Here is a 24852-nt window from a genome sequence, read left to right on the forward strand (position 1 = left end):
AATGAACAATTTACTATGATTATTCACTCAAATAGCGTAAAACTAGTGTGCTTAAGCTTCGCTAAATTCAAATTCACGGAAACAGTTGTTTTCCCCAAGAAAATCAATGAAAAAAATAATTAGGCCTCGTGCGAAAGTTTTACCAGTGCGGGATCGAGCTGGGCCCTTTGCGTGATAGCACCTTTGTAAACAGTGACAGTTTCGTTTTCCAGTTGGACCCTAGGCCAAACACGATGACGGTTTGTTTATGTTGTTCTTTTGTTTTGGCCTGGCAGGCCAAACCAAAACAGAGTCTGCTTTCGTGTTGGGGCCTTTTCAAGCAAACTTTTGTTTTAATTTTGAAAGGGTTTTTTTTTTATTTTCACGGCCAGTTTGATAGAATTTTGTGTAACCGAGGGCAAATCGCGATATTGTGGTGTGAAAAATAGAATTTTACAGTGGAAGAAGTTGTTTATTCTGCAATAAGGTTGGGAAGTTGCCGTGGCTGCCGTGTTATGTTCATTCTGCATTTGTCAAGGTCAGTAACTTTTTAAGGTTTTTAAAATAGTAATACTTAGATAAGTTTCTATTTTACAGACAAATTCACTTAGTGTTCATAATCCAGATGATCGCTTCGGCTGGTGCTTCTAGCATTCTCTGGATTTTCAACAGAGTATATCGTGGACGAACTTGTGTGAATCAAGCTGCTGAAATTCTTGCTGGAACTGCGCCACAATATCGCTAGGCCGTCCGTAAAAAGCTATTGGGTCGGTGGACGGTCATGAGCAACTCCCGAGAAAAACGGTGATTCGGAGCACTAGCAACGGAGAGTTTCATCGGAACGAGATGGCGACAGTAAGACACGGGAATGCAAACTAATGTGAGAAATGGCTTCAGGAAAGATCGAAAATTCTATGGCCAACGTTCCACGGTGGAGTTTCTATCATTATTCAACCGAAGGTTGGATCCGAAGACTGTCGATCGAAGGAAAAATGAAGTAATGCTTGTTACCGAATAAATAAAATCTATTTGCAAACATTGTTGGGTTACGTTTATTTCAATTGTGACGAATATTACTATTATCACGGCTTATGTTGTATTAAGTGTCTCTTTTGCGAATGGCCATTTCTCCAAGCCGCTTCCTGGAGCGGACACTCCCGACACAGGTACCAATGAGCTCGTTCCTACAGCAGACTTCTCACCACCGCCGGACGCTCTCCGCCACTTTATCGCTGCAAGTCGCTTCACGTCGGAGCTGATTCGTACCGTGTAAATTAACGAGATTTGTAAAAATTACCGGGATTTTCTTTTATTTGAAGCAGAAATCGGTATAAAAAACATAATTAAATTATTAAATTATGCGAGTGGAAGCATTCCCGTGCCAGCACCCTGATCACGATGTTCGACGCCACCCTTGTGCTGGAGCCAGGAGGACTCCTCACATGCGTTGCCACCAATGTTCGCTGCTTGGACAATTCAAGACTTTGAGCTCGCTTTGAAGAACAAAATCTTCATCAACAAATCGGACCGTATTCAATAAGCAAAATATGTTGGTTACATTTAAATAAAAAACGTAAATATTGAAAAATTAGCATTCTTTTACTCATCACATGACGAATTACAGTTACTTATGTAAAAATTGATAAACTCCGTAGGCAACTCAACCGACTTCGTTTTTATGTCGACCAGCACGCTCGATGTTCATTTTTCGATTCCGGAACAGCGCTGACTTGTATCGGCCGCCGCGGCTTCCGGTAGCAGATTCTTCTTGGAAACTGCTTCTATCGGTTTGGTACCCTTCCTCCTCCTCGTCGCAGCAATCTCAGCCACCTAGTTTTATGATCGTGTCAAGGGCCTGCATATTTTTGTTTTGAACAATAAACCATCGACCGCTCCGACTACGGCACGAAGTGTTGGCGCTTATGTCGTCGACCATGCTTATGTGGTCAGTCCCGCAATCGTCACCAGCAATTGACATCATTGCCAGGTTGTTCAGGACGTCGTCAGATGGGTTGATTCCCGACATAGTCGTTTGCGGGGGTAGGACGTCGTTGCTGCCGAAGTCGGGTAGACGCCCGTTGGCGACGTACGACCTGAGTGTGTCCGCAGGGTTTCCTCCGTGAAAGAGTTGAAGAAGCGGGGGCAGCAGGGTTTTGGGATCTAACAGAGGGATTCAAAAACAAATATTAATGTTTTGGAATTTGCACTTTCAAAATTTTCCACTCACCCGATTCCTTCTTTTTCGAAATGGACAAAACAGATTTTGGCAAGTGATCTCGATCTGGTCGAACGTTTTGGCGTAATTTTTGATACTGGCCGAGGAGAACTGCCCGTAACGAGACGAAGAGTTCGAATTGCTACTGCGACCACTATCCGGAAGTCCCCATCCGCCGCCACCACTTTCACGACCTCCGTCAGTGAACGAGGCCAGATGAAAATTTAATGGAACGTCATTCCCGCCAGTAGGTACTTCTTGGACTTCTAAGCTAGCTGCGCGAACTATTCGGTGTTCTAGATTGATGAGACCGTTTTTATCGTCGCAGCCGGAAACAGTAATGTGTTCCGTGGCCTCGCTGCTCCGTTCCGTCCCGGCCGCTGGTTATTCTCCTAATATTAGAAACAAAGGGCCATACACGTTCTGGTCTTTGTTTTGAAAAACATTGTTTTCGTCCCTGAGCTAACACGTTTTTAAAAACAAAACAACCCAGTTTCCATATTGGTCCTTGGGAGCAAAGGGTCTATGAGAAATCTTCGAAACAAACAAAAAGTCATGGGTTTGGGCCTTTGTAAAATTCTATTTTTTTCACACAAAGGTGATCTTTTTTATTCTTTATTCAATATGTAGCGTTAGTTAAAGGTTCTTAGCATCGTTTGCAACAAAAAAGCTGTTTGTTTACTTTTTTGACTTGGGTCCTTTTACAATGTTTTGCTTGAACTACACTTTGAAAAGAGTGGAGTGCGATGGGTCAGCAAAAAGCGTTCTACTCGGATTCGTCTTGGAGCATAAGAAGATGGATCGAAATTGAAACCTTTGTTGAATGTTTTGCTTTTTCACAAGAAAATTTAGAGGAATATGTGAACCAGCTAAAAAAACAACCAAATGCAATTTTTATATTGCGTACGCCTTTTTGGAACATACGTTAATATTTTTTGGAGCGCTGGGTTAGCCCTTTTCGGTAGTTCACAGTGGGGGCTTCATTAATCGGTCCATTTGATCACTGTCAAACACAATTCAAAACAAAACACTTCTCCACGTGCGACCACAAAAATTATCCGGCGATTTAAAATTTCTTATGATTTTGGTGCTGAAATATTCAAACTGATGAAATGGCGGACTTTAAGAAGATCAACGCGCAAATATACGCCAAAACCGCCACCACATTCTCACCGGACACAATCTACTGGAAGAAGCTTGGAGTAAGTGTGCACTTTGCGGTGTATGATTTGTGGAGTGGAATTTAATATGAACAAAATAATTTCAACTTTCAGGTTCCGACGCTCGTGAAGGAATTTGGCGCAATCGATTACATCGATTTTAGTCCGGTGGAGCCGTATCTGTTTGCGGTGACGGCGTCCGTTCGCGTGCAGATCTACAACCCGGTCACGAAGCTAGTCGTGAAGAACATTACCAAGTTCCAGGAGGGTGCCCACTGCGGTTCGTTCCGAAACGATGGAAACCTGCTGGTGGCGGGCGATGACCTCGGCAAGGTGCGACTGTTCGATGTGTCCACAAAGTCAATTCTACGGTTCTTCCAGGGCCACAAAGCACCCGTTCACAGGACGTTCTTCAACGCCGATGGCCACCACGTGAGCAGCTTCTCCGATGATAAAACCGTGCGTTACTGGGACATTGCCACGGAGAAACATTTGGCCACATATTCGGAGCACTCGGATTACGTCCGGGCGGGTTGTACAAGCCCGGTTAGTCCGAATATAATCCTGTCGGGAGGATACGACCGGAAGATCAACATGTACGACACCAGAACCAACGAAAAGGTGCTTTCGCTGGACCACGGAAGTCCGGTAGAGTCGTTGATTTTCCTTCCTAGTGGCGGTATCTTTATCAGCGCAGGAGGCACCTCCGTCAACGTATACGATGCCTTGGCCGGAGGACGCAAGATTGCTCAACTGTCGCAGCACCACAAAACCGTAACCTGTTTGCAGCTGGCCAGCGAAGGGAAACGGCTGCTCTCCGGAAGCTTGGACCGACACGTGAAGATCTACGACATTGCTACGTACCAGGTTGTTCACACGATCGACAACACGAACGGAGTGCTGAGCTTGGGAGTGTCCAAAAATGACGACACCCTCGTGACGGGAATGGTCGACGGACTTATAGCCATCCACCGAAGGGACAGCGACAAGGGCAAGGACGAGGAAGAGAAGGGCAAAGCTCGCAGCAAAGGTCGCGCCCGGTTCAACAACATTTTCGAAAGCGCGGATCAGCAAATCACGGATTTTCGACACGATAAAATTGAACAGTTTGATCGCATGTTGAAAAAGTACGAATACAACCGCGCGCTGGACAGCGTGTTTGTCGCGAGTGTCATGGGAAAGACCCCGGAAAAAACGGTCGCCCTCATCAAGGAACTCATCCGGCGGAAAGGATTGCAGCGGGCACTGAAGGACCGAAAGCATTCGTTTCTGGTAAAGTTCATCGGTTTTGTCTTGCGCCACATCGGCGACTACCGGTTTACGCCCACCCTGGTTGATGCAGCCAACATCCTGCTGGACGTGTACGAGGAAGATTTTGGCCAATTTGCTGGAACTGACGTCGGTAAAATGTTCATCAATCTGTCGCGAAGACTGAAAAAGGAGGAGAAAATTTTGAACGAGTTTCTCGAGGTGCAAGGACTGCTGGAAATGATATCGGCCGCAGCCGACCTGAACCAGCCAGCACTCGGAGATGAGGAAAAGGAAAGTGACCTGCAGGTTTCGCTGTCGGCCCAGAAGCAAGGGGTCATCAGTGTTGAATGACATTGTGAGTGCGAATAAAGTTTATAAAATCGATGTTTACCTATCGTACTGTATCACAGCTCTCCTTTTCCATCAGGTTCAACTACAAGGTCTTTTATTTTATGAGATTCCCCAAAATTTCAGAAATTAAAAATTCTAGACGTGAAAGAGTTTACTCAAATCTCGTTTCAAAATTCCGGATTCTTCCTTAAAAATTTCAGACCCTTGAATAAAAAAAAAATTGACGCAAAGTTTCAATTTCAAATCATGAAACCGTCGAACAACAGTTTATTAATAAATTCGATAAAACTAATTACTTTTGAAAAAAAAACCATAGATCTTTACCTCTTATCCATAAACAGTTTTTGTAGCATGGAAGGTTTACGAGCAGATATCTTTCGATAATTCGTCGTTCGTGTTTTGAGAGTGTTCTGTAATCTTGACTCTACTTTCGTATATGCCCATCCATTTCTCTCGTGTCCTATCTCAAGGCGCTCTAACAAATCCTTTGTCGAGTCATTTTATCAATCAGATTGCAGTATTTAGGGTATTGGAACCTTTGATCATGAAAGATCATCAACTTTTAATGCTGTTGTTGATCTTGTGAATAAAATTTAACATGATCTTGATAATCGTGACGACGTGTTGGGGCTGTTTTTGGATTTGTCCAAAGCATTCGACACGGTAGATGGACATATTTTGTTTGACAAACTTAAATTTGCAGGTATTCACGGTGTTGCTTTAGACTTGTTCAAAAAATATCTTACATATCGTTCTCAATTTGTTTGTTTTAATGAAATAAGTAGTTTAATGAATTTAATTGATGTTGGAGTCCCTCAAGGTTCTGTACTTGGTCCTTTGTTTTTTTATTATTTATCTTAATGACTTTTCTCGTTTACCTCTTAAAGGTGATCTTATATTATTTGCCGACTATTCCTCTTTATTTTATATCGGTAGACTTAACTCTGTAAATGATTTAAATTTGAAACATGACCTTTTGATAGTTTCTAAATATGAACTTACATTGAATATTAATAAAACAAACATCATCAATATCAAAAATTCCAGCCTTTCTACACCTAACCCATTAATTCAAACTAAAAGTAAAAGTAGTTATGTCACAGATATAACCGGAATGGCGTAGACTACGTAAAGTTTTGATATGTGGACATAGAGTTTTTTTCGAATCAATGTGTTATTCTAGAGATTTTTAAAGGTTCTATAACCTATTGTGTTTTATATCTAGAGTTTTTTTTGAATAGGTCTTATAAACATATGAAAGACAATAGTATATAGGACCTTTTTTTTAAAAAAAGACTCTGGATATGTTTATAGGACATTTTCAAAAAAAACTCTAGAATTGTGATTTTGATAGCTGACAAAAAAAATAAAATAGAACACATTTTTGTCCTTAGCGGCGAAGTTCAATCGGTAGCAAAATTTGCTATCCCACGGTGTGAAAATCGAAGTTTTTGTAAGGTGGCAAAATAAACGTCGGTATCTATAAAACGGGATCAAATTTGATTTACCCCCATCGGTGGAGACGCTCTAATTCCATTAAACCAGTTAACGTGATTTTTATTTTGCATGGATGGTTCTGAACTTTCAAAAATAAATTGCTTAACTTTTTTTTCTAATCGTTTTATTATAGATTATTATTTGTTACATTTTACGTCAAGTATATATAATATTTATAAAAATGCATTGAGAATTGTTTTGGGCTAAAGCTTGGCCTAATTGCTCTGGATGACAGGGTAGATAAAATATATATCAAATAGAAAAAGTTTATGACATTGAAAAAAAAAAACACATACAGTATATAATGTAAGACTTTATATAAACTAAAATGGCGTTGGTTCTACAAAGGTTTATTTTCTTCTTTTGTTGGCAGCTGTGCGCCCGTCTCTAAGGCGAAACAAATCGGTATTCTTAAGAGTAAAACTGAGGATTGATTTTTTTCCACGTCTTTTGGTATAAACAAACTCATGCCCTTTTTCCCTACCATTTATGCGCTTTTCCACTAAAATTAATTCGTTTCACTTTGTCCCGTTGCGTTACTTCCTCCGCACTCTACCGGGCTATGCTAGATTTGCGTTCGTTACTGATCCAATACACTTAATCATGTGAGCTAATCCTTGTGTGTGTGTTTTTTTGGGGAGATATCGGAGTAGATAAAAATTCTGTTGATACGATACGAATATAGAGCACTGTTGAGGAAAGACGCAACGTGTTTTGGGGGGAAATAGACGGGAATCCACTAATGTTTCCTCTCAATTCTGTCGCTTTCTCTCAAATTTTAACCACGTTTTGAATTGTTAATGACTGAGTAGTGGAAATAATATCTTTTTTTTACTGAAAAGCCCTGTATTTCTAAAGAAGCGATATATATTTTGCGGATAAAAATAAAATTATCTGTTTTCTTTTTTGCTTATTTTGGAAACTAAAAACATCCAAACCTTTTAAAACACATGACATTTTTGTGCGACGCCCTTCATTGTTACGAGGCGGTGATTTGCGGTTGATTTTTCCTTCTTAATTTTTCCCTGTGGTTATCAAGTTAAACCTATAAATTTACCTCTCCTGAGTACCGTAAAATGCTAAGAACGATTGTTTTCTATGCCATCACGTGTCCATCCTTCTTTCATGCGATAGAACAAATTAAGCTTGTTTCTCCTACATTGACTGTTTTTGTTGTTGTTGTTGCTGAAAACTGTTAAACATGCGATTTCTCTGCGCCTTATTACGAACATGAATATATGCAGAATATATATATAAATTTTCCTTGTGTTGTAAATGTTGACCGTAAATTTAGCATTTTTTTTTGTGTCAAGAGAGCAAAATATCAATTTCTTCATCACTGACTGTGTGACTGACTGACTTAGCTAATCATCTCGCGGTACTTTAGCTTGTGCTTCGACAGCATCTCCGTGACGGTGACGAGCTTTTTGAGCGAAGTGTTGGTCTTGCTCATCGACTGCAGCTCCGGGAGGTAGGACACGCAAATGTGCAGGATCGTGGCCAGCTCGCGTCCTGTTTGAAAGTTTGGTTGATTTATTGTTTTTTTTTATCATGTAGAGCGTAGCACTTACCGGCATCCGAGCTAGACAGCACCGGATTGGTCTGCTCAATCATGCACCCGGGTGGCGGGTTCGGATCGGTCACTGAAGACAGCTGGTCTAGGAACACAATCATGCGTTCCTTGTTCTTCAGGATGAACGGGTTGACCACCTCCATGTACGGTTCCTGCATTGAACGAAGGAGAAACTTGAATCGGATAGCAATTGCAACGCGATATAACAAACGTTTACCTTTCCACCAAACTCGACGAGATTTGCGAGATTTTGCAAACACTTTGCGACCATAATGAGCGTGCGAGTGCCCATTTGATGCGGCGTTTCGCTGACTAGACCAAATTGACGAGGATTCAGGAGGGCGGGACACAGCAAGCGCAGAAAGATGAACCCGGAGACGACGCGGGTCCGCACTAACCGTTCGCTGGGCGATGGCCACTTGGCGACCACGGACTTTTGCAGACAGTTGCAGATGAAGCGAACCGTCCGGGGACACGCGTCTGGCGAGGTGAAGATGGACTGCGTCACCTGGTCCAGGATCATCAGCAAAAATTCCGCGTTTGAGCATGCGTCGTCGTTCACGTCCATTTTGGTTGGGTTCAGCTCTCCTGACTGCTTACTTTCGAGTATTCTTTGGATTGTGTCGGACACGGCCGACTGCAGAAAAACGGTGCACTCGGCACGCATGTAGAGATCCATCAGGGTGGTGGCCAGCGAGGCGCCACGGAAGAGCGTTGTCGTTTCGTTTTCCCGTGCCACTTCCGCCTGGCACAGGATTCTCAGCAGTTCGGTTTCACGCTTCTCGTAACGGAACACTTTCAACAGCGAGGTGGCCAGCGGGATGCGATCGTTGTGACAGATTTCGGACAACGCACGAACCGCATTCAATTCCGCCTCGACCAGCAGCTGCTGTAACGGGCTGTACTCCTGCAAATATCACCGGAAGTGTTAAACAGACTTCTTGACTCGAAACCCCAAGCTCAACTTACCTCGCACGGCATGACCAAGTCGTCCAGATATCGTATACGCAAACGGATCGATCCCCACTCGCCCATCGGGGTCATCCCGATCAGCGGGTACCACTCCTCGGTTTCCTGTCCGTTCTTAAGCCCACACAGGTCCACGATCAGCTCGGCCACCTCCGAATCCTTACCACGTTTGCCCTTGCTCAGTACGGTGATGGTAACGGTCACCACATCCGGCGGGACATCACTAAAAACGATTCCTATTAGTCGACGAACTTATCATCCCTAAAAGCAAAACTTACTCCAGCACAAATTCCTCCTCCCAGACGGGATCGGGTGCGATCTTGACGCGCGTCTTGCCCACCTTGACCTGGTTCAGCGACACGATACAGTACGGGTTAGGCACGAGCTTGAACGGCAGCCGATGCGCCTCCAGGATGTGCAGATTCAGACAGCGCAGTTCGCGCAGCCGCGGCACCTTCGACTGGGCCTTGCTGAGCTGGGACACGCACTGTGACTTGAGCGCGTTCACCCACTCGACGTAGCTCTCCTGACTATTGGCACACAGATAGGTTATTGTCGCGAGACACGGCAGCGCACGCTCGACTATTTGGAAAACGCAGCTTCGCTCCCAGAATGACTCATGGCACTGGCGAAGGAGAAGATAGGTCTATTATCTCAAAGATACATACAACTCATAAGAGTCAACTCACCTGATACAGATACGCGCACGACAGATCGATCAAGCCCTTCGGTTTGGTTTTCTTCGGATTGTCGTAGAAGCAGAGATGAGTTTCGGAGCCCTCGACCAGCAGCGCAAAGTACAGCTGCTTCCACTTGCTCGTCTTGTCCGACTTTTTCAGCAGATAGCCGTGGTGCTTAATACCCTTCGTCTTCTTCAGAATGTTCTGGTCGCGACACTCGCGCAGCGTGGCATAAATCTTCTCCGCGGCACTCGCGACACTGTTCGGTGGATGCAGCTCCGGCTGGCTTCCGTTGACAACCGGATGCATCAGCGTGTGCCCTTCGACGATTTGCTCCTTTCGGTAGCGATTGATGACCGCGTCCAGACACTCGAACGTACGGCCACCCATCAGATAGCGGACGCCCTTTTTCTCGATGCGAAAGCGTTGAATTTGGTTGTTGATGTGGAAGAACAACGAATAATCTCCTGGAGAATTGTCACTTGGCCGCACCAGAAAGCTTCCGGGTCCAGCCTTGACCAGCATATCAACAGCCTCGTTCTTTGAGCAAGTCGGATGGAACCACGAGAACACCGTGTTGGGATCGATTGCCGGGTCCAAATCTTCCACCAACTCACGGAAGATCATTCCTTGTTCGCCGGTTCGATGGGCGGTCACCCACAGCCAGCCATCACCCATATCATTATGCACGAAGAAAATGTCCCCCTTCTGAAACGTCAACTCGTCCGTGTCCGGCATCTTTGTGTACGGCAAAATCGCCACAACTCGCTTTTTATCATTGACCGGCTCCGGCGGAGGTACCGGATAAACTAGCTTTTCCCGTTTCAACAAATCGCTACAGGACGTGTAGTAACCGACGAGATCGCTCAACGAAAAGAACTGCCGCCCACCGATGTAGAAATCTCCGCACACAGCCGTAATCCGAAAGTGATTGATGCCAGTTCTCCCGGAATAACTCAACACGTACGAACCCGGCTTGCGGTCACTCTCACGAACTGCAAAAAGATAGAGTTGTTCAATTCTACGCAGCATAACTCAACTTGACCAGCAGACGTACCCAGATAACTGCCCAAGCGGGAAGCCGATTTCAAGCGCTGCTCGGCGCTGAACCGATCCAGCCGACCGTGGTACCACTCGCTCTCCGGCGGAGCCGTTATGGCGGGACGATCCCCTAGACGGTGGCGAAACGAAACGTGCGTTAGTGTTTTAGAGTGCGGAGTTGCGTTGAATGAACACTTGAGCCGTAGACTCAAATGCGTTGGTGTTATGACTTGGGATTCAACTACTGCTGGATTGACTGGCAACGGTATAGGTTCTGACGTCGATTATGTCCGAGATGCTGGAAGCAGACACTGAGTCTTGGAAGAAACTCGTGCTCCTGAATGCTATAGATGTGTTAATTTAGTACAAAAACAAATCAAATCCTACCATTCAACGTGGTCGGCCCGTCAAACTCGTCTTGGTCCAACTCCTGGGCAATGTCCCCCAGATCGATGCCTCCGCCGTCCTCGGAACCAGTCGACGGAGAACCGAGCTTGTCCCGCTGGAATCCGCCGATGGCTCCCCCGCTGCCACTCATTCGCATCATATCTGCCATGATGGCCCTTGTTGTTTCCCCCCCGCTTCAATCCGCCCAATGTCACCCGTCTCCTCAACCCGTTGCCACCACTCCCAGCGATCCGATCCTCTTCCTGGGGGGTAGGTTCGCTGATGTTCGCTGAAAAGACGAAAACAGAAAAAACGGTTCTTTGACAACTTCCGCAAACATTTTCTTTGTTTTGCGAGGCCCTTTTCGTCCTCCACGACCGCAGTAGGCTGATTTTTTCAATGTTCGCACGCCTACTGCAGCGCAAACAACACCAAAGGCAACAAAAGCAAAAGTTTGTCAATACGATGTTTGGCCGGAAAATCGACCGAATTCGACATCCGATAACTAATGTTTCACCTACCTGTGCACACCGGTAACAGAGGATCACTTTTACACCATATTTATCTCGATTTTAACCATTTACGAGCGATTAAAACAACATTTTACCAAGACACCAGATTATGGATGATTAATCGGGAATAATATTGGAGTCAGCGAAGGAAAAAAGTCTGACAAAAGCTGTCACTGCTCGGCTGATACTGGAACAGACGTACGTTCTGGCGAATCTGCCTTATCGACTCTTGGGTGCGTTCGTTTTTAGATTTTGAAACTCACTAATGATTTTTAATATAAAAACTAGAACTGAAAATTAAAAAAATACGTGTTTTCATAAATTTTAAGTTAGTTGCAACTTTAAAGAGTTATTAAATAAAACCAGAGATTCAATCTAAATCATCTAAATATTATTGTGCGAAACGTGGTTTCAAACGAAAGGACCATTCTGAAAGCGAACCATGCGACTAGGGATGCTAAAGACTCGTACACTGCTCAAGTGCTTACAGGGTTTAACAAAAAATCAAATTATTCGAGCAAAATTAATAATTTATAAGGGAAAATTTACAGGGGAAAAAATCAACCAAATGAAGTTTAAAGTATTTTATTTGCTAAACAACAAACATCTCGTAAGCCTAGTAGTTCATTACATTAAACATGTCGAAATTTGTGGGTTTATTTTTCTCTACAACTAAAGCAAACTAATGTACAGCCAGTGCCTTAAATACTAAAAGATTCGCCGCATCCACACGTGCCCTTGATGTTGGGATTGTTGAAAACAAACTCCGCAGAAAGTTTGTTTTCTACAAAGTCCATTTCGGTGCCTGGAAGTTGAAGAAAATATTTTGTGGAATATTTAATGGTTTTAATACGGGGTGTCGTTACTCACCTAGCAGGGAAAGTTGAGCTTTTTTGTCAATCAAAACTTTAACGCCATCTTGAACGACTTCCTCGTCCATTTTGTCTGAAATTAAAGGAGAATATAGTTTTAATTGGCAATTCGATTTCTTTTTCGATACGCATCTTTCTTCATAATTTTAATACATTTTGCAGTTTTTTGTTGTTGCAAAAAGTGAAGTACATATCTCGATATTATTGACAGGAATTTTCAAATGACCTATTTAAATTTTGTTCAGCATTTCAGATCCTTTGACCACGTAGCCCAGTGGTAACGCTTCCGCCTCGTTAGCGGTATATCAGGGTTCAAATCCAGGCTCGGACCAACACAACTGGTGATCTTTTCCCTTCTGGATTCGATTGCTTAGTAAAGGGAAGGTAGTGTATCGTCACATCTTAACATATTAACATTAAGTTGATTAATGAATTGTCACTGAATCCGCTTTGTAAATGCCGGCCCCGGGTGTTCCCCTCAGGAGCAGGGAAAGATTTACTTATTTCAGATCCTAGCAGCACAAAAACTTTTAAAAACATTTGTAACAGCTTAATTTTCATCAAAATATTAGAAATCCGACATTAAAAATGTGCATGATTATCACTTAAGTGGTCATAACTTTTGATAGGGTTGTCAGATCTCCAATCTTTAAAGCTTATTAGAAAGGTCTTTTCACTATATCTTTTTGCCTTCTTTAACTTACTGAGGAAAGGCTATAAAATCACTCGAAAATTGAACTTTTTAAATACACCTCCTAGATATACCTTCACGTATACATATCGACTTAGAATCAAATTCTGAGCAAATGTCTGTGGGGATGTGTGTAGACATAGTTTTTTTCCACACGATTATCTCAGAACTGGCTGAACCTATTTTGGCCGGATTAGCCTTTTTAGGTCCGTTTTGGGGTCTAGTAAGACCATATTGAAAATTATCCTGTTTAGTGAAGTATTTGAGAAGTTATGCTATTAAACAGATTTTAGTAGATATAAAAAAGGGTGATTTTTTGCATAACCTCAAAAGGCCGGGTCTTTTTGTTTACGCGCAAGAGACACACCAGATTCGTTTGCCACATTGCTGCAAATGAGAGTCTGCATGTTTTCTGGAAAAGTCTGTACCAGGTATATTTTTTACTTCTTGAACTTATTTTCCTTTGGTTGCTGCGATTAGGTTTGGACCGAGTCGGCTTTAGAAATTAAATTAAATTACTTTGACCATGTGAAAAAGGGATCAATCACCTAATTGTGGATTAAGAAACGTATTTTAAATATACAATAAGAAGGTGTTTCTTATAAAAAGCTTTTGTAGCTTACGATAACTTTTGAAGTTCTCAAACTTGCTGATTTTTTGAAGTTCTTAAAATTGCTGATTTTGAATAGAGACAAATGGGAACCCAATACTGATTGAATGGGACCAAATTGGTAAAAATCCATTCAGCCAGTCTGGAGATAGTCGAGTAACATTTTTTTTTGTCCACACACCTACACACACTCGCACAGAAACCCAGCGAGAATTTTGTCTCGAGTCAATTTGGTTCGAGATCGAGCTTAAATCGACTCGAAGCTCGAGCCAAAATTCTAACTGGGCATTTGCACAGAACTTGATTCTGAGTCGATATGTATACGTGATGGTGGGTCTAGAAGGTCAAATTGTCAATATCGGGAATTGAACTCCCAATTCTTTTCTTATAAGGCGGAAGAGTTAACACATGGCCCGGTTCCACTATTAAAAACATGTCAATTTTAGAAATAAGTTTTTTCGAGAAATCAGAAAAATGCTTGAAAGCATCCATTCATTTGATCTTTATATTACTTTGGTGTAGTTTCTATCTCCGTTTTCTATCTTAAAGTTACCTCCTTAACCTGATAAAAAGATGTAAACTAACAGGCTCTCCTCACAAATAAACAATCAATTACAATTACAATTTAAAACGCGTTTTGGAAGCATAATTTCAATGTGAAAGTGTGTTAAAATTTAAATTTAACCCAATAATGTATAATTTAGACATGTTTACAAAGAACACTTTCTAGAATAAGTCAATGTTGTTTTCGACGCTCTTATATAAGTCAACTAACCTTTGGTTGTAGCATAATCAAGGGTGTAGGACAATCCGTTGCATCCCCGCTGCCGGACACCGACCTTTAACCCAATCTATAAACAACAAGTTAATCTTTAATCACCGGGGATAACGACCTTCATGCTGAAACTCACGTATTCGGATTTCCCTTGCAAAAGTTGCTTGATTCTGTTGACCGCCGCGGGAGTCTGCAACGCAAAATTTTGTTAATTTTTTCGTCCACTTTGCTTAGAAGCGATCTGGCGCTAAAATCTTACCAAAGTGAGTGCCGCCCGGGTTGGTAACAGTTTACGGTTCTTCAGCGCCCTCACGGTAGCCGTGGCCACCACTTTCGATGCCATTTCAGTGCGCAACAAGGAGATTTACGGAGGATTTGGAAATCACGATATAATTTAGTGCATTATTTTCCAAATTTCGCAATCAAACACAACACAGCTGATTCGAGCAACTGTCAAAAGGTTCACTTTCCAGTGCGTTCCCGCTCTTGACGTTTCTCCCGCGGGTCGCTCTCGTTTATCAAAATAGATCAAAATAATACGTGCGGATCGCAATTTTTTCGATGCTGGCCATTATTTGGTAGAGTTCGGTGCTGTTCGGGTCGTTCGTGCGTCGTGTCTGTCTTGGCTTGCGTTTTGAGAGTTGGTCGCAGTGCAGTAGGCGCTTTAGAACCGGGGAACCGCGCACACAGCTTGTACGGAGTGGAACCAGGACCGTTTCGGGACACGATGATGGCCTCGGAAGCTGCGGACACGGACGATAGCAACGCGTTCTGCGAAAAAATCATCAACGAGATCGATGCCGTGTTCCTCAAGGACCCCGAGCTGTGAGTATTCGAGTGGCAGAAGTTGTTCATTCTTTGTCAAGGACGGGAACGGACGACTATCTGGGGGCTGCCCGGGCTCGTAATGGGACAATCCAATTGATCACGCGCGCAAAATATAATTGAGAATAATGGTATGGTTGATCTGCACAGAGAGGAAACCGTTGTCATTGATCTGGAGGTCAATTGCAAAAAAGAATGGAACAATGCAGATTGCACTTGAAGTTACTGCAATATCTTGGGATGTTTAATTAGGTCAGATCGAATACCTTCTTAAATTAGTAAAAATAATGAGCCTCTTTTTGAAAGTATTTCAAATTACAAATTCAAGACCACTTGCCCTGAAAACCAAAAACTTTGTGCGCCACTTTTGACTTGTTTAAATTGAGATTAATTCCTGCCAATTGGTCAATTCAATCTGCTTCGTTAACGTTGTTGTCGTCGTCGTCGTTGTCGCCACGGGTCCCGAGGGTGTGTCGCGCCGTCGACGGCCATCGTTTTACCGCGGTTAGTGAAGAAAACATAAAAAGTTCTCCGCTATCGCGTGATGGAACCATTTGATGCTTTTCTGTATGATTTACGAAGATCTGTTGCTATAAGATATACGCAATTTTTAAATTGGTATGCAGGGGGACGGATTTTAATTGGTAACCTAGAAGCGAAGCGGAAAAGAATTCAATGAAACGAGTCTCGAGTTAAATGTTGTTCATGGTTTTAATGCCTTTATGTGGCTTATATTTTTAGTTAAATGAAATGCAAAGTTTTTTTTTGGCAAAAGACACAGTTTAAAGATAAAGGCGTTGATAAACGTAATTCATGTTAGTAAAGTTCATCGGTAGATAATACTGAATATGCAATAAGGCTTTCTAGTCAGAAATTTACCAATACATTCAAAGTATGTTTACATTACAGCTGGACGTTTGTTTGCATCAGGATTCTTATCTCTTTCTAGCAAAAGTTTTTTGTCAGGCGACTTCTAGCTGGTTTTTTTGACTGACTGCCCGAAATGTCAGCCAACATACTTCGCAGGGCTGTGACAGCTACAGCTCGATCATTGTTTGCATCAGGACACTGTGACGAGGAGTTCGTCATTTTTGAGTTAAATTATATTTTTTTCACTGGGCCTAGAAAGCCTTATTATGGTTTGGTTATGTTTTGTGTGTTAAGTTTTCGCGAAAAAAAAAATGGATTTCCTCCTGATTTCTACAATAATGTGGCAGGCCAAGGGTGCATGATACTGATGATACTCGTCGGTTGACACCCAGGCGAGGAACATCCCGGAAGGAGCCCAACTACATCCGTAGTGCTGTTTGGACAAAACAGCATGGCTCTGGTTCCTTGCAAGTGTCCTATTTTCTTACCTCCACGTTGGCTTGGTTTAGTCATTATCATTGTTGGAATTCGAGCGAGAAGAAGGAAAGCATTTCTCGCTCGCGAACGAGGGAGAGAACTTGTAGGTTCTTTTCTCTTCTCGCTCGCGCTCGCATTTTCGTTCGCGTTCTCGCTCTCACCGCGAGCGCTCGCGAGCGCCTCGTGCTAGCCGTTCGTCCCAAGCTAGCAATTTGTTTATCAGGCTTATGAATACGAACCAGGCGATGGTATAGAGGTGTAACTTCAATCGCTGTGTTGTTTTTTGTTCGTTTCTAACACGTTCAACTTCTCGCGAACGGGCAATTCTGGCTCGCGAGAAAGCCCGTTCGCGAGCGGAGGAGAGCACGGGCAATCGGTGAGTTTCTCTCGGCAGCTCGAGACTCGCGGCGAGAACTCGAGAGGGAGAAAATTTTCTCGCGAGAGCGCGATAATACCAACACTGGTCATTATGATGACAAGGTGTAACCTAGCTGGTGGCCTGTGGAAACGACTCGTAAACCTTTGACCAGCGAGGGTCAGAGTAGAGACGGCTAGGAGAAAGGGGCGCGACAATGTGGGAAAGGGAAGTAATTTGTGATTGTAGACGGTATTGTTTTGATTCGCAGTATGTTGAGTCAACTGCTGTGGATGTACCTGAGCATCGCAGAACGGGGTTTCTCTTCTTTCCATTTCAGCTAACAGCTATCTTCTGTTTATTTTGTTTCACTGATTTTCTAAAATGGCTTCTGTGTACTATCCTTCATTTGATTTCGATTTTACTTATTTGATTCTCTTATTTCTCAACGCTTTTCCACTCTATTTTACCAATTGATGCTGCTGTAACAAACTGTCTGCTTTCCCTTAATTTGGCAGCGATGTCAATTTTGTTTTGTTTATTGTGTGCCTTTTTTTTATTTATCTATTTGAATAATTTCTCATCTTCCCTGTAAATTGCCCTCAATACAATCTAAGCTTGTTTGTTAATTTCTTTATCTACTTCATAAATTACTATCTTTCTTTTACTGTTGATTCTTTACATAGTATATTTCCTTCACTGTCCATTGTTTTGAAACTTCACCTTTTTCTTAAGCAAGTGAGGTTCGAGCCCTTACTCAATTTATGGAATGATTAAAGGATTAACACAAATATTACTATTGTACTTTTGATAAACTTTTTTTAAAATGCTTAGGACCAAAATATTCGCAATTCGCAATTTTCAGTGTAAGAACGGGCCTTGACCGATCTTATGCACCAGGTTCCCGACGAACACGCACTGCCCTTACACCTACAAACCTACAAATGCTTAGGACATAAAATTGTAACAAAACACCGCGACAAAAGAAATAGCAACAGATAAACAGACTCAACAATAGGGAAGATTTCAGGAGAAAACAATACACAGTAAATAACAATTAGTTTTTGAACTCAAACTAAAAATAAAACAGTTTTTGCTTTAATGAAAGTTAATAGGCACACATTAAATGGTTAGGCGCTTATACTTACATCAAACCCTACGCAATGTACTACCCCGGCCCAGTTAAAATGCGTAACCGGAAAAGAGGGTGTGCATGCCTGGCACGAACACTCACAGCGTGTTCTAGCGTGCTGCTCGTACTGACTCAGAGCAAGGGTGGGGGCAAAAAAAAAAAAATAAAAATTTAAATAACAAGCCATAGTCTTCACATTTCAATGAAAAAGGTGTTTTAAAATGCCTTTTACACTAGTTCAGTTGTTTTGCAATCATTAGTTTTCAAAAAATCTAAGATCTGACAAAAACAAAAAAATGATCAAAAAAAAAAAGATTTTGCATCGAAAATTTTCAAAAAATCTTAAGATTTTTTAATAAACCCAAACATGCTAAAAATGATTTTAAACGCAGGAGAATGTATTTTAATTCGATTTCAGTTGGTTGCACTTGAATTTTCATTGAAATTTTGAAGTTTATTGTAAAAATTTTTTTTTTGCTCCCTGATTTTTCGGGCCAATTTTGAAGGGGGGGGTGACAAAAACTTTTAAAAATATTTGTACCAGCCTTATTGATGCTTCAAAATCGTGTGCTCTTTCAAAAGAGTCTAAAACATCCAGTTTGTACTTTGTTCTATAAATCTGGAGGAAATCAACTTTTTTTTGTGAAAACTTAACACGTAGCTTTATGTGTGGAACAAACATGCCTTGCGTTTTTCTCAGCTTGCTGTTTTTGCATATGGGACATTTATGCGAACATGGGCATTATATATGTATTTATATAGTTTATTGGCTTTATGAGGTTTAGAGTTTTCTTATTTATTTATTTATTTATTTATTTATTTATTTATTTATTTATTTATCCACTCAAGAAATATGGTATAATTTCATTTTTTTCCAGCACGGGCTTTGAGATAATCCCGATGCCATCCAACACGAACAAATCTCCGGTTATTCACGCGGAGCACAATCTGGGCCTACAATCGTGGTGCGTAAAGTACATCTACGAATACGCCCACCGGTTGATCCTGCGCTACAAGACCGAATGTGGCCGACCAACGGGTGCAAACGGTTCGGCCAACTCCTCTTCCGGCAACAGTAACAGCAACACCACCAGCAACAACAACAACACTACGACAGGCGGCAGCTCCTCGCTTTTGGCCGTTCTCGGGGCTGGTAACAACTCCATCGTCAAGTACCTGAACTGTGCCATCCTCATCAATCCGGACGTGGCCACCTTCTGGAATCTCCGAAGACAGCTGTTTGCCCGGAACCGGCTGGACATAACGAAAGAGTTTCAATTTGCAACGGTGGTGCTGAGCAAAAAGCCAAAATCAAACGAAGCGTTCGCCTATCGCCGGTGGTTGTACCTGTTTCAAAGTGAGTTGGGGCAATGTTTTTTTGTTTAGTTCAAGAATAATTTCATTTTTAATTTTTTATTCTAGGCTACGATGCAATCGATTGGTCGTTCGAGATTGGTTTGTGCGAAAAGTGTGCGGATAAAAGTACCACAAACTATCACGCCTGGTGCCACCGCCAGTGGGCCATCATGAAGGCTCCTCATCTGTTGAAGTTTGAAATTTTTAAAACGGAAAAGTTCATCCGCAAGCACATCCATGACTTCAGCTGCTACAATCATCGTCAGTTTGTGTTGGCTAAAATGTCCGAAGTTGGATATTACGACGAGGACGATGGTAGGAATTTCGAAGAACTGTTCCGTTACGTTGGCCAGTTGCTGAACGACGCCACAATAGACAACGTGGATGATCTGCTCAGCTGGCTGGCGCCGAGCATCCTGCGGGAGGGCATGAACGAAATCCGGCTGCATTCGTTTCTGTTTTGCCTTAATCTGGCAGCGTACGATTTGCGGTTCTGCGAGGAATTGCGCGCGTTGTACGGAGAATCGCACGCATTTGAGAATCACCGCCGCTTCATGGTGAAGTTCATCGTTGACCAATGCCGTGGGGCCGCGTGCTCGCTCACTGACGCTGGTAGCGGTGGAAACGGCGTCACCGGCCAGCAACCGATGAGCAAAATAACCAAACTCGACGATCAGGACAGTGTTTTCCTTCGCGCAATCAAAAACAGTGAAATGAACCGCACAGCTCCTCAGCATAAAAAATGGTGCAAACTGTTTCTAGGTTTCGATATTGAATGAAAGACATTATAATTTTAGCTTTTTTATAATTGGCAGACATCAAAACTGACTGCAGCACATTGTTTTATAACAGTTCCTAGATTTTTAAGTAGCCGAAATGAACAACAATTGTTACTCATTCTGTCGACAGTCATTGTACCGTAGCTTTGTTTCAATTTCTCCTTTGCTTACTAGTAACATGTTCTTCTCTACTCTTTTATCGTAGCACCTACTTGTGTTTTAAATTTGTGTATTTATTTTGTTATTTTTGAATCATGTTATGTTGCATCAGTTCTCGAAGCTTTTTTTATATTCATATACTTTGGAAATAGTTTACACCAGCATTGCCAGCAAATGTATAGGGATCCGAATCATTATATTAATGAGAGACACTTTGTCACCACTTCAATCAAGCCTCTTGTTGAGTAAAATGTTAGTTTGAGCTGAGAGATAGTTTAGCTGGAAGCAATAAATCTGCAAGATTTTCGTTACCTTACAACTTTTATATTCCTTTTCACCATATCCGAAATACCATAAGCGGCGTTATTTCAAGATCTTACACGGATTGTTCTAGAGGTCGTATTGAGGTGTCCTGATTTCGATGAAACTATCAGCGTTTGTTTGTCTTTACATGGGATGAAATCATGAGAAACATGAAATTGCTCGCATTATTGAAAAACACGATGAACTCTTATTCTCTATACTGCATTTGAAAGGTCTTTTTGGAGCTTCAAGCTGTTGCTCATGCAATTTGTTTCATAACAAAGATTGAGAAAGCATGAGACAAAATTTCGAAAATTACATAGATTTCAGAACCTCGACAAAAAGCAAAGTGATCCCCTGGTCTTTTGCGTCCGAAGATTAGGCGTCATCCATAAAGTATGTCACGCTAAAATCTGCCAAAATTACCCCCCCCCCCTTCATCCCTTCCATGTCACACTTTGTCACTCAGCTCAGCTCCGACCACCCTCGAGAAGTACAGTACGTCACGTTTTGTTGAACCCCCACCCCCGTCTAGATTTTTTTAACAATTTTGCATGAATTATAAATACACTCAGAAAAAAGTACTGGCAAAATCCATAAGAACGTCTTATGACCTTTCGACATCTGGATTTTATTCGGATTTCATAAGATTTTCTTATGGCTGGGAGGGGAAATTTGACAAAGCCGTCACTTAAGATTTCCATTGAGCTATCTTATGATATTGGTACGAAGATTTTTATGACTTCAACAATTATTTTATTATGGATATCAGTGTTCTTCATAGAGCAATCTTATGATATTTGTAAGAAGTTTTTTGTGACTTTAATAATTATGTTATTATGGATATCATTGTTTATTATTATTGTTTTATACTGGCATACATATTAAATTAAGATCTAGATTTGATTGGGATACTGTGAAGGCCAAAGTTCTCCAGAACGATGCTCTCTGATCCGTTTTCATCACCGGTCCCCGAAGAGTCGCGCCAAGGCAGGTTCACTTGGGTTCTTTACTTTCCCGAATTTCTCCGATTCCGAACCAGATCTAGCCGGCGGCCACGAGATCTGTGCCCTTGGCGGTCAAAGAACGGCGATCCGGGACGTGCAAGAGCCTCGCGTCTCGATCGGCAGAATTGTTTTCCGGGAAGAGCTCGTCGCGTCACTCTCGCTGAAGCTCGGGATTTATTCCACCGGATCGGTCTGTGGAGTGAAATTTAGGTTAAATTCTGGTTCAATTTCAAACATGTGTACTTACGTTAGATTTTGCGAGTCCGTTTTGGCCGGGGGCACAAGATGCCGTCCTTGCCGGAGCCTCCAACTGGCGTCTCGATCGGTGAAATGGCGCTCTGGGATGGGCTCGTCGCTTCGTTTTCACTATTGATTTGGACCGAGCATACGCAAACGGCTTCGATTGTGAAATTGAAGTCAATGTCCTGTGAATGTAATGAAGTAATAGTTATATGCCATAAAGAATTAAAAAGCAATAACTTACGTTACGGGTCCTCTACTTGGAAACAACTTGCAACAAGTTTGCTCTTCCGACGCCATTTTAAAGTTTGGGTGAAATAAAATTGTCTTAAGCTATTTTCACACTGCTGACATTTGTAAATAGCGAATGTCCAAGCTATAAAATCCATAGGAAAATCTTATGAACTTTGTTGCCAGTTCTTATAAAAAAACAACAACATGGCATTGGTCGAACAGCATTGGAAAATCTTTTGTAAAGCATGCGCTGATTCGATCTGATATCATAAGCTTTGCTATTGCTTTCATTAGCTTAATTATGAATTTCGTGAGGGCCTCAATGGACACAGCTGGGACACAGAGTAATCCAGAGGGAGCACTGGCATTTGATTTATGGTTGCGTTACGCGGTACATCGTGGTACATCCCCCCTTCAGCAAAACTTTCGGTTGTCGTAACGCACGAGGCAAACTGACATTTGAGCGTTACTTTTTTCAAGCGTTCAGATCTACCCAGTCAAATCAATCCGAATTCTGAAACGGAATCTAATTAGAATCGTACACAAATTCCGTTTCAAACGCAACAACCGGTTCGAACACGGAACCGGTTGTTGCGTTTGAAACGGAATTTGTATACGATTCTAAATAGATTCCGTTTCAGAATTCGGATTGATTTGACTGGGTAAGAGCTCTTAGGTTCTGATGACTTTTCTATAAGCTGTCAATTTTTTTCACAATTCCAAAATCAACAATTCGAATTTTCTAATGGCTCTAAAATAAATCAAAAAGAATGCATACGAAAATTTCAGGGCGTTGGCTGTGTTTTAAGAAGATTTCTGGAGCTGTTGCGGTTCTCCAGTGCGTTAAAGTCGGAACATACAGTTTACCGTTGTGACCGAACTCTTTGTCGTGGACAGAAAGGGGCAGATTGTCGAATTTACCTATTGAATATTTCTAATTAATTTCTTTGGGGAGTAACGGACCATACAAGAAATATAGGTGTCGATGGAAGCTTTTTGCTTTTAATATACTTTAGTTTATAATCCTCATACTGGGCTGAATTGGAGCATTGACCCAGTGCCTGCAGATTCCACCGTTGGCGTTCATGGCCACCAGGTTGAAGTACGAATAGACCCTGTGCTGTCAGGATGGAAGCAACATCCAACAGTCTTAGCACAATTTTAGTCGACTATTTTGGTTCGGTTGAGCTGGTCCAACGGGGATGTTGATTAATTGTAAACTTCAGCGTAATGAGGAGGATTAAATGACCCCTTGGGCGTACGGTTCTGATTAAAAGGTTCATCACGAAGATCTTGAGGTGGTCGTCTTCTAACAGTTGCAAGAAGTTTAAAGCTCCCCAAGTTCTTTTAAATGTTCTAAAGAAACATTGACATTTTTAAACTCCACGTCATTCCATGCTCAGCACTTGTCAAAACAAACAAATCGAAAAAAAAAACTGAGTTTACTATGATGAAAATATTCATCAGGAAACGCATAACGCAGCTACGATACCAAAGGGTAAGCTCGTAACGCAGCCACAAAATTCGATGACTTTTGTTCGGACTGCGTCCTCTGGATTACTCTGTGGCTGGGACCTCGTTCATAAGACTTAACTTATGATATTAATAGGAGCTTTTTTCTCAGTGTAGACAAAAAAAGCAAAGCAATCCACTTTAACGACCCCCGGGTCTTATGTGGGCTCTGTTGCAAGTTTCTGTTCATCTCTAGGCATCCGAAGGTTATGTGTGATGAGTCACCTAAAACCTCTTTAATGCAAATGGACCGACGTTTTACTTCCTCATCCGATAGAATGCCAGGAGGATAAGGCGGGAGTAGCCGTAGTTGATTGTGATTACCCGCGAGTTTGCTTCTCCAGCATGCCAAAGGCCGGCCGTGGCCGTGGCAGTTCGAGTGCGGCCTCGAAAAACCCGCGAAGTTCGTCTACCGGCCGTGTGCAAAAAGGTAAACAAACAAACGCCGTGTTGGCCGCCATCGCGCAGGGGAGCGTGAGCGCAGATGGAATCGACAAAAAGTATCTACATCCCGGATACGTTCCGAGATCACCAGTGCGAACCCGTTCCGGTACTTCCGGTGCCACGACCAGTGGCACATCAACATCCGCCAACATCCCCATCAGGAACGAGTTCCAGATGCTGAGCGACGACGAAGAAAACAACAACACCGACGGTAGCAGCACTACCGACGACGACGACGATGACGGGCGTGCACGGAAGAAAGTGTCGACGCCAAAAAAGAACAATTCTCCAAAGGAACGTAGACCACCTCCAATTTTTGTTTTGGACACGTTGGCGGACGATGTTGACGAGTTGCTGGAAGGCCTCGGATATTGTCTGAAAATCGGTAAGTCGTCAGTGCAAGTTTACACATTTTATGAAAAGAACTTCGACCTGGTTGTGGAGAAATTGAAGCGTCAAAACTTCAAGTTATACACATTCGACCCCGTGCAGAAGACTGCCGTTAAGGTCGTTTTGCAGGGGTAACAAGACCGGCCGATCTCCGACCTCAAGAAGGACCTCTCGGGTGCTGACATAACGCCGCGGGACATAAAAGT

General features: G+C 42.5%; 4 protein-coding genes and 2 long non-coding RNA genes across 6 annotated transcripts; 3 read left to right on the forward strand and 3 right to left on the reverse strand.

The window, feature by feature from the left end:
• The first annotated feature begins 245 nt into the window (after nucleotides 1-245).
• On the forward strand, nucleotides 246-1015 carry LOC119769725. Its single transcript, XR_005278501.1, has 2 exons — nucleotides 246-517; nucleotides 577-1015. It is a non-coding gene; the product is annotated as an uncharacterized LOC119769725 (long non-coding RNA).
• Nucleotides 1016-1557: 542 nt separating this feature from the next.
• Nucleotides 1558-2922, reverse strand: LOC119769726. The gene is made up of 2 exons (XR_005278502.1): nucleotides 2207-2922; nucleotides 1558-2139 (listed from the first exon to the last, which is right to left on the reverse strand). It is a non-coding gene; the product is annotated as an uncharacterized LOC119769726 (long non-coding RNA).
• A 270-nt stretch (nucleotides 2923-3192) lies between these two features.
• On the forward strand, nucleotides 3193-4989 carry LOC6033998 (U3 small nucleolar RNA-associated protein 15 homolog). The gene is made up of 2 exons (XM_001844333.2): nucleotides 3193-3396; nucleotides 3469-4989. The coding sequence occupies exons 1-2, from the start codon at nucleotides 3307-3309 to the stop codon at nucleotides 4954-4956; spliced, it is 1578 nt and encodes a 525-aa protein (XP_001844385.2). The 5' UTR covers nucleotides 3193-3306; the 3' UTR covers nucleotides 4957-4989.
• Nucleotides 4990-6753: 1764 nt separating this feature from the next.
• Nucleotides 6754-11782, reverse strand: LOC6033999 (ras GTPase-activating protein 1). The gene is made up of 9 exons (XM_001844334.2): nucleotides 11625-11782; nucleotides 11104-11392; nucleotides 10733-10846; nucleotides 9685-10670; nucleotides 9274-9620; nucleotides 8996-9218; nucleotides 8244-8933; nucleotides 8025-8178; nucleotides 6754-7965 (listed from the first exon to the last, which is right to left on the reverse strand). Exons 2-9 carry the CDS (start codon nucleotides 11270-11272, stop codon nucleotides 7814-7816), a joined length of 2835 nt encoding a protein of 944 aa, XP_001844386.2. The 5' UTR covers nucleotides 11273-11392; nucleotides 11625-11782; the 3' UTR covers nucleotides 6754-7813.
• Nucleotides 11783-12184: 402 nt separating this feature from the next.
• LOC6034000 (iron-sulfur cluster assembly 1 homolog, mitochondrial) lies at nucleotides 12185-15014 on the reverse strand. The gene is made up of 5 exons (XM_001844335.2): nucleotides 14823-15014; nucleotides 14700-14753; nucleotides 14564-14639; nucleotides 12486-12560; nucleotides 12185-12420 (listed from the first exon to the last, which is right to left on the reverse strand). The coding sequence occupies exons 1-5, from the start codon at nucleotides 14904-14906 to the stop codon at nucleotides 12317-12319; spliced, it is 393 nt and encodes a 130-aa protein (XP_001844387.1). The 5' UTR covers nucleotides 14907-15014; the 3' UTR covers nucleotides 12185-12316.
• A 52-nt stretch (nucleotides 15015-15066) lies between these two features.
• Nucleotides 15067-20832, forward strand: LOC6034001 (protein prenyltransferase alpha subunit repeat-containing protein 1). Its single transcript, XM_001844336.2, has 3 exons — nucleotides 15067-15388; nucleotides 19101-19579; nucleotides 19645-20832. Exons 1-3 carry the CDS (start codon nucleotides 15291-15293, stop codon nucleotides 20355-20357), a joined length of 1290 nt encoding a protein of 429 aa, XP_001844388.2. The 5' UTR covers nucleotides 15067-15290; the 3' UTR covers nucleotides 20358-20832.
• Nucleotides 20833-24852: the final 4020 nt, after the last annotated feature.

Source organism: Culex quinquefasciatus, chromosome 3 (genome assembly GCF_015732765.1).
Source record: "Culex quinquefasciatus strain JHB chromosome 3, VPISU_Cqui_1.0_pri_paternal, whole genome shotgun sequence".
NCBI lineage: Eukaryota > Metazoa > Arthropoda > Insecta > Diptera > Culicidae > Culex > Culex quinquefasciatus.

Excerpts from the sequence above, each read along its gene's own strand:
- LOC6034000 (XM_001844335.2), bottom strand. The coding sequence starts at position 14,906 with ATGGCATCGAAAGTGGTGGCCACGGCTACCGTGAGGGCGCTGAAGAAC. Across the intron at positions 14,754-14,822 it reads CCCGGGCGGCACTCACTTTG|ACTCCCGCGGCGGTCAACAG; the intron begins GTAAGATTTTAG and ends TTTGCGTTGCAG. Across the intron at positions 12,421-12,485 it reads AGCTCAACTTTCCCTGCTAG|GCACCGAAATGGACTTTGTA; the intron begins GTGAGTAACGAC and ends TTCAACTTCCAG.
- LOC6033998 (XM_001844333.2), top strand. The coding sequence starts at position 3,307 with ATGGCGGACTTTAAGAAGATCAACGCGCAAATATACGCCAAAACCGCC. Across the intron at positions 3,397-3,468 it reads TCTACTGGAAGAAGCTTGGA|GTTCCGACGCTCGTGAAGGA; the intron begins GTAAGTGTGCAC and ends TTCAACTTTCAG.
- LOC6033999 (XM_001844334.2), bottom strand. The coding sequence starts at position 11,272 with ATGGCAGATATGATGCGAATGAGTGGCAGCGGGGGAGCCATCGGCGGA. Across the intron at positions 10,671-10,732 it reads CCGCTTGGGCAGTTATCTGG|TTCGTGAGAGTGACCGCAAG; the intron begins GTACGTCTGCTG and ends ATCTTTTTGCAG. Across the intron at positions 7,966-8,024 it reads GCTGTCTAGCTCGGATGCCG|GACGCGAGCTGGCCACGATC; the intron begins GTAAGTGCTACG and ends ACTTTCAAACAG.
- LOC6034001 (XM_001844336.2), top strand. The coding sequence starts at position 15,291 with ATGATGGCCTCGGAAGCTGCGGACACGGACGATAGCAACGCGTTCTGC. Across the intron at positions 15,389-19,100 it reads TTCCTCAAGGACCCCGAGCT|CACGGGCTTTGAGATAATCC; the intron begins GTGAGTATTCGA and ends ATTTTTTTCCAG. Across the intron at positions 19,580-19,644 it reads GTGGTTGTACCTGTTTCAAA|GCTACGATGCAATCGATTGG; the intron begins GTGAGTTGGGGC and ends TTTTTATTCTAG.